This window comes from Penaeus japonicus, unplaced genomic scaffold, assembly GCF_977035675.1.
Source record: "Penaeus japonicus unplaced genomic scaffold, GWHDUDI00000001_assembly GWHDUDI00000030, whole genome shotgun sequence".
NCBI lineage: Eukaryota > Metazoa > Arthropoda > Malacostraca > Decapoda > Penaeidae > Penaeus > Penaeus japonicus.
Window position 1 is genome coordinate 6,449,100 of NW_028234432.1, and position 7,500 is coordinate 6,456,599.

The 7,500-nt window shown below is 38.6% G+C and overlaps 1 protein-coding gene across 2 annotated transcripts; it reads right to left on the bottom strand.

Annotated features, from left to right (window-relative positions):
- Nucleotides 1–3,476: 3,476 nt before the first annotated feature.
- Nucleotides 3,477–5,619, bottom strand: LOC122242200 (uncharacterized). 2 transcript variants are annotated; one of them, XM_086554910.1, is made up of 4 exons: nucleotides 5,480–5,619; nucleotides 4,712–4,985; nucleotides 4,024–4,678; nucleotides 3,477–3,766 (listed from the first exon to the last, which is right to left on the bottom strand). In XM_086554910.1, the coding sequence occupies exons 1-4, from the start codon at nucleotides 5,498–5,500 to the stop codon at nucleotides 3,703–3,705; spliced, it is 1,014 nt and encodes a 337-aa protein (XP_086411036.1). In that variant the 5' UTR covers nucleotides 5,501–5,619; the 3' UTR covers nucleotides 3,477–3,702. The 2 variants fall into 2 exon arrangements, with proteins under 2 accessions (XP_086411036.1, XP_042855369.2); XM_042999435.2 differs by having other exon boundaries at nucleotides 4,024–4,985.
- Between the last annotated feature and the right edge of the window lie 1,881 nt (nucleotides 5,620–7,500).

Here is a 7,500-nt window from a genome sequence, read left to right on the forward strand (position 1 = left end):
TTATTTCTATAAATTAATTCCAAAAGCAACGTTTGGGATTTCGTGTGTCTTTTAATAAGCTAGCTCGTCTTACGGCAGGATTTCTTTGACTAGGGTGCTCATATCATAATCATTTAGATATTTCTGTTACATATTTTCATATCAATTTGTTATTTTGAGAGCCTGCCTGGAGATGCAACTGACTATAATGATAATATTGATGACAATATAGTATATCAACCTATTTCTTTCTTTTGGTAACTCTACATGTATTACTTTAACCTTCGTAGGCCACCAGTTTGAACAAAGTAGACAAGAATATGAACAATAAAGTTATCATCTAATTTTATCATCGGGGTTAATAATTCTATTATCAATGTTATAATTGGTAGTATTATTGTTATTTCTATTACTTAATCAACATCATTATCACTGTTATTTTCATCATCATTAGTATTGTTCTAATTATTGAAACGCTTACTATTTAAGCATTATCGTTATCATAATCTTTATTATTCCGATTGTCATCGTTGTTGTTATTATTATCGCCATTACAATTATCACTATTATCATCATTATTGATATCAATATCATTATCAGTGATATTATCATTATTGTTATTATCATCATGATTTTTCTTCCTGGTATTATTATCAACATCATTATTGTAATAATAATAATTGTTATTATTGCTATTAGTATTATTGTTGTCCTTATCCTCATCATTATCTTTATCATTACCATTATCATCATCATCATCATTCATATTCTTATTATCTACATTTTTCTTTTTTCATCATCGTTGTTATAGTTGTTTTTATCCTCCTTGCTCTTGCTGTCTTTGCTTTTATCATTATCACTACAATTTTCATTATCATGGTTATCATTATTAAAAATATGATTATTATTATCATCATTATTGAAAGCATTATCATTATCATTGTTGTCATTAACATAGTTATTAATATTTTTATTGTTTATGTTGTTATTATCATTAATTATTGTTTTTATTATCATATTACTTTCATCGTTTGTATTATCATTATTATCATGATGATTATGATTATGATTATTATCATCATTATTATCATCCTTATCATCACCATTATCATAATCATGTAAATATTACTGATATCGATATAATCTATGTGTAAGCATGTATATAAGTGATTATATGATCATTAATTTTTTTATTTATGCAATTGACATTCACTTGAGCAATAGCTCAGTCAGTTTCGTGCAAGTCTTCTAATCAAGCGCTCCGAGTTCACGTCCGCATCACAAAGTCGTTATTATTATCATTATTATATATATATATATATATATATATATATATATATACATATATATATATATATATATATTTTAGGGGCGTCACTATCATAATCATTAATAGTTCTATTGTCAATGTTAATATGGGTAGCATTATTGTTATTTCTATTGGTTAATCGTCATGATTATTATCATTATCATTTTCATCATCATTAGTATTTCTCTAGTTATTGAACCGTTTACTTTTAAGCATTATCGTTATCATAGTATTTATTATTCCGATCATTATCATCATCATCGACATTGATATCATTTCCATTATCAGATTTTACTATTACAATTGTAATCATCATTATCATAATCATATTATCGTGTTAAATCATATTAGATGCAATGTGTTATGTCATATTGGTTAGAGAATTTCCTCATCCGGAATTAATTTTGAACATATCTTTTCAAGACGTAATAACAAACATGATCAACACAGACACAAAACACGCTCGCACGTGCGCGTACACACACACACACACAAACAAACACATACACACACACACATTAACAAACACACACACACGCACAGTGCTTGCGAATACGTTTCTCTAAAAAGTTAACACCGCAGCCTCTGTCACTAGATCATTGACCTGAGGCGATTATCACGTGTTGATTTGATTGACAAGCCAGATAAGTGAACGATGGAGCGGTCTGAGGGACGAGACTAGGGGAGTTGTTGCACGGCATTAGTTGCATAACATTTTGTTCAATATCTCGATATCAAAAGAAAATTAGATCATAAGATATTATTCCAGTACTGATAATTCAGGATGTGTAAATGTATATATATATATTTTTTTATCCATTCCAGTTTATGTTTATCCATGTACTTTTATGAGAGGAAACATGAACTGACGAAATACACAAAAATTCTTGTTTTGCTTCGTCTTTTTCTTTTCAGTTCAACTTTATTTTGATTTTATGTGATGCAAGAATTAAGTCTGTTTATCCCTTTCCGTTTCTTTCTGTCTTACATATTCATTTGTTTTCTTGGCGTAATAAAAAAGTCCATAAACCTTAATCAGTGAAATATGAATAATATTCATATTCACAGGAATGGTACAACCATCCATCATTTTGTCATGAAAAAAGAATGAGCAGAGTGATCTTCTTTCTGTTCAATCAAAGAGAGAAAGAGAGAGACGGACATACATACAGAGAGAGAAAGAGAGAGAGAGAGAGAGAGAGAGAGAGAGAGAGAGAGAGAGAGAGAGAGAGAGAGAGAGAGAGAGAGAGAGAGAGAGAGAGAGAGAGAGAGAGAGAGAGAGAGAGAGAGAGAGAGAAAGAGAGAGAGAGAGAGAGAGAGAGAGAGACAGACAGAGAGAGAGAGAGACTGTGAGGTATGATATAGAATGCTATATACGATATTGAATACAAATATATCAAATACAACAAATAAATCATATGCAAATACTATACGAACATCACACTAGTGAGGCAATCGCCGGGTCAGGTCAGGTCAACTTTGATGGATAGGTACTTTACACATGGTTGCCTTTCCAAGTACCTTAGACCCTCAAAACGAGCTTAATTCCTCGATTGCCACGCCCCGTACATTCCAGACTGCCTTCCTGAGTGCCCGCCGTGGGGACAAGATTCGGGGACGGCGGATGCGAAGCCTTCCCATATAAGCAGGAAGTTTGGAACATACCGACAGACCGGGAATCGACTACGCTACCGTGACACCTGATTTCCCCGCCTGTTCATACGTGTTGTGATATTGTTTATTGCTGTGACCATTGTGCTGTAGTGAATATATCTTTCGTGCACCATAACGGCAGACTATCTGCGTTATGGAATAAACCTGTAATGTTCAAACCCTGTGTCTGGCATCACTACCTATTTTGTGCTGGGTTGTCAGTTACCATAGACTAAGACAACCCTCACAGAGACAGAGAGAGAGAGAGAGAGGGAGAGAGAGAAAGATAGAGAGTGTGAGTGAGTGTGTGTGTGAGAGAGAGAGAGAGAAAGAGAATAACATTATGGGCTTGATAGACAAATTCATTAGAGTAAAAATATACCTGCCCCCCCCAAATCATCCCCATATGGCAGACACTCCTTAGAGGCGAAACGACTTATTTGTGTCTCGTAATATGATGTGCAATTACGTAAACAGTACCATAACTAATGGAATTAGGAAGACACAATATCATGGTAAAAACATAAACACAGACTCAGCTTTTGTGATGGGAACTCTTTTAATGACATTTGCACATTCCAAGTGTACGTTTCTTAAGACAGACATACACGTAGCTTAAAAAAACAACCAAGTTGAAAAAAATCTTTAGTACACAATCTTGACACACATTAGGATATGCTGTGACGGTACCTCTCTCGAACATCATGTTGGATCCCGACTGTAAGATGGCCGCATAGTCACCAGAACCACATCATGTGAGTTTAACCCCCGTATTTATAAGATCTACCGCTTGTCCTGCCACTCGAAGAAGCTGCGGCGGTCGCTCTACGCAAGGGAAATAATTGGGATTAATTACAATCAACATAAATGAAAAGATGGGATTAATTACAACCAACATAAATGAAAAGATGGGATTAATTTCAACCAACATAAATGAAATGATGGATGAAATATTGACGAAGTATAAGAAACTAAAAAGTCTCACTTGTGATACAATATTGTCGCATTTCGATTAACATTTATTGCAAAAGAAAGGGAGAAGGAAAGAAAAAATAACAACAGTGGTGTCTATGTCTGCTTACTTTGCCGGTCCTTTGCGTGCATAACTGATGAGGGAAACGCCTCCTGTGGAGCCCCCACCTCCAGTATGCCCGCCAGTGCCTCCGAAACCTCCTGTAGAGCCTCCAAAGCCTCCCGTATTTCCTCCGAAGCCTCCTGTAGAGCCTCCAAAGCCTCCCGTATTTCCTCCGAAGCCTCCTGTAGAGCCTCCGAAGCCTCCTGTACTTCCTCCGAAGCCTCCTGTAGAGCCTCCGAAACCTCCCGTAGAGCCTCCGAAGCCTCCTGTAGAGCCTCCAAAGCCTCCCGTATTTCCTCCGAAACCTCCCGTAGAGCCTCCGAAGCCTCCCGTATTTCCTCCGAAGCCTCCTGTAGAGCCTCCGAAGCCTCCTGTACTTCCTCCAAAGCCTCCTGTACTTCCTCCGTAGCCTCCTGTAGAGCCTCCGAAACCTCCTGTAGAGCCTCCAAAACCTCCCGTACTTCCTCCGAAGCCTCCTGTAGAGCCTCCAAAGCCTCCTGTAGAGCTTCCGAAACCTCCTGTACTTCCTCCGAAACCTGTATTTCCTCCGAAGCCTCCTGTGGTGCCTCCAAAGCCTCCAGTAGTGCCACCGAAGCCTCCTGTAGTGCCTCCCGAACCACTGTAGCCTCCTGCAGTGCCAACTGGCCGACCACCAAAGCCTCCTGTGCCACTGCCGAATGCTCCAGTGCTGACACCAGTGCCAAAGTTTGAAGTGCCTCCGAAGCCGCCCACGGTGCCTACTGGCCTGCCTCCGAAGCCTCCGGAACTGCCAGGAAAGCCTCCTGCGCTCACACCGAAGCCCCCTGGCCTACCGGCGAAGGCTCCTGCGTTGCCGGCGAAGGCTCCCGCGCTGCTATAGCTCCCTCCATAGCCTCCGCCGCCGAAGTGCCTCGCTCCAGCTCGCCTTCCGCTGCTCTTGTTTTTGCCCCCCGGGTCTGCCTCCGCCGCGCACAGCGCCACCAACGTCACCTGGAAGAAAGAGTGGATATGAAGGACACGTTAATATTTTGATGATATTACAACTCTCTTTCTTTCCCTCTCTCTCTTTCTCTTTCTCTCTCTCTTTCTCCTTCTCTCCCTTTCTCTCTCTCTTTCTGTTTCTCTCATACATACACACAAATCTACATTTATATATTTTACCCTCACAAATAAATAAATAAATAAGTAAATAAATTAATAAGTAAACACACACACATTAGCCAGACCAGCCAGAATCAAACAAATAGATAAATCTATGCCTGTTATGATTCACTGTAGCAAATCCTTTCAACTATGTAGTCACTTGTAGGAAATAAGTAAGAAACACACTACCATAGATATTTCCACTGCGAATTCACTTAAAGACAACAATGATAACAAACTAAATGTACAGCTATAAAACTTTTGCTTATTACGTCACAGGAAACGAAACATTATCCAATGGCGGTTACAGACGCGCCTAGATCAATGTGCACATTACTCACAAGGACTACAGCAGCTCTCATCCTGTCCTACTCGAATGAACCTGTTGAGTGAGCTGAAGGTCTTGGTCCTACAGCGGTATTTATAGGCGCTTGACCCTCCCCTCCCCCCCTCAGGGTGGGGGTGGGGGTGGGGGTGAGATGCCAGGCGATGACTTAAGAGCAAGATTTGCACCAAGTCTGGAAGCAGCTGTGTTCTAAAGGACTAGCTTCGAGTTTACGAACCTTCGGGAATATTCTATCTCTCTGCTGAAGTATATACATTCTTTGACGCAAGTAACTGTAGCAAGACAACGATTTCATAAGACACGAGCGTTGCTAAAGAAAAAAAAATATATATATAAAAAATTGCATGACGCCCGAAAACGTCCGGGAAAAACCAGGTACTTCGGCAGTCAGTCGTGAGCCGTGCGATGGATGCCAAAGTTTGGGTAATCTTTACGTTTGTTTTGTTCTCTATCGTCGCATATTCGTGCTTAAGTTTTCCTTTTTTAAAGATCTTGTATTCCTCAATATTCGATCTAGTTCGTACCGGTAACTGACCTTGAACACGAGAAGGGGACCAAGCATGCATGCAAGCAGCTTAGATACAAGTGCGTTGGTGGTGGTGTTTTTGTTTTTTTGTCCTTATTTAAAATTACGCGCCAGACATGGAGTCAGGTGGACCAGGGTCCGCTTTGTGTTCTGATATGAATGCTAGGATATTTCATGGGAAGACCGCACTTTTCTCCCTCACGCAAAAAAGAAAAAAGAAAAAAAAAAGAGAGAAAAAAAACACCTCTTCACCTTTTCCTTTGTCCGTCTGTTGGTCCACTTCTTCCTCCCACACTCCTTCCATCTCCCTCCCTCCATCTCCCACACTCCCTCCATCTCCCATTCCCAGTCCCCCTACCCCTCCCACTCTCATTCCCCGCCCTCTCCCCGTCCCCCTACCCCTCCCACTCTCATTCCCCGCCCTCTCCCCGTCCCCCTACCCCTCCCCCTCCCACTCCCATTCCCCTCCCCCCTCTCCCCCTCTCATTCCCCGCCCCCTCCCCCTCCCCCCAGACATCTAACCTCCACTGTCCTCTACTCTCTTACTTACTATCTCTTGCTTCACCCGTTTACAGGACACAAATACTTTCTTCGGTTGATTAGACATTTTGTAGTATTTTCTTTATGTCATCCGGTCCTTTAGTTGGTATTTGAGGAGCATTGGTTGTATTATATGTTATGGCGCAATGAGAGTGATAGTAATGTTGATGTGTATGATAATAGTAATAACGATGATGATAATAACGATGATGATAATGATTATGATGATAATGATGATTATGATAATTATAATAATCATGATGATAATGATAATAATAGTAATGATAACCATACATATAATGATAATGATTATGATAATAATAATGATTATGATAATGATACTAGTAATGATAATGATAACGATAATGATGACAATGATAATATTGATAGTATGATGATAATCATAATAATGATAAAGATAATCATAATATTATCATGATGACAATAATGATAATCATAATCATAATAATTACGATACTAATAACTAATAGTAACAACAGTGATGATAAAAATGATGACATGATGATAATGGTAAGAGATGATAACATTAATTGCTTCATTTTATGCTTTGAACCATTTGAATGCTTACTTCCCTTTCACTTCATTCATAGATATTTTTCAATATTTTCACTCAAGGTTCTATTCAAAAGTAGAGGCGGAAAATTTAGGTGTGGTTCTGGGATGTTCACGAAGAGGAATGAAAAAACAACAACAAAAAAACGTAAAGAATAAGAAAGAAAGAAAGGAAATTAAAAGGAAATTGCATATATGAGATATGTACTGTCTCTGTCTGTTCTTTGTTATTCTTATACTTCTTTGAAATCTTATTTTTTTTATTATATTTTTTTCTATTCGTTTTGATGTGTCGGTGACCGTTATAGATGTCAATTTCCTATGCATTTTGGTGTGCTTTTTCAGATTATTTGCTGACGTAAATAGTGATTATCTAT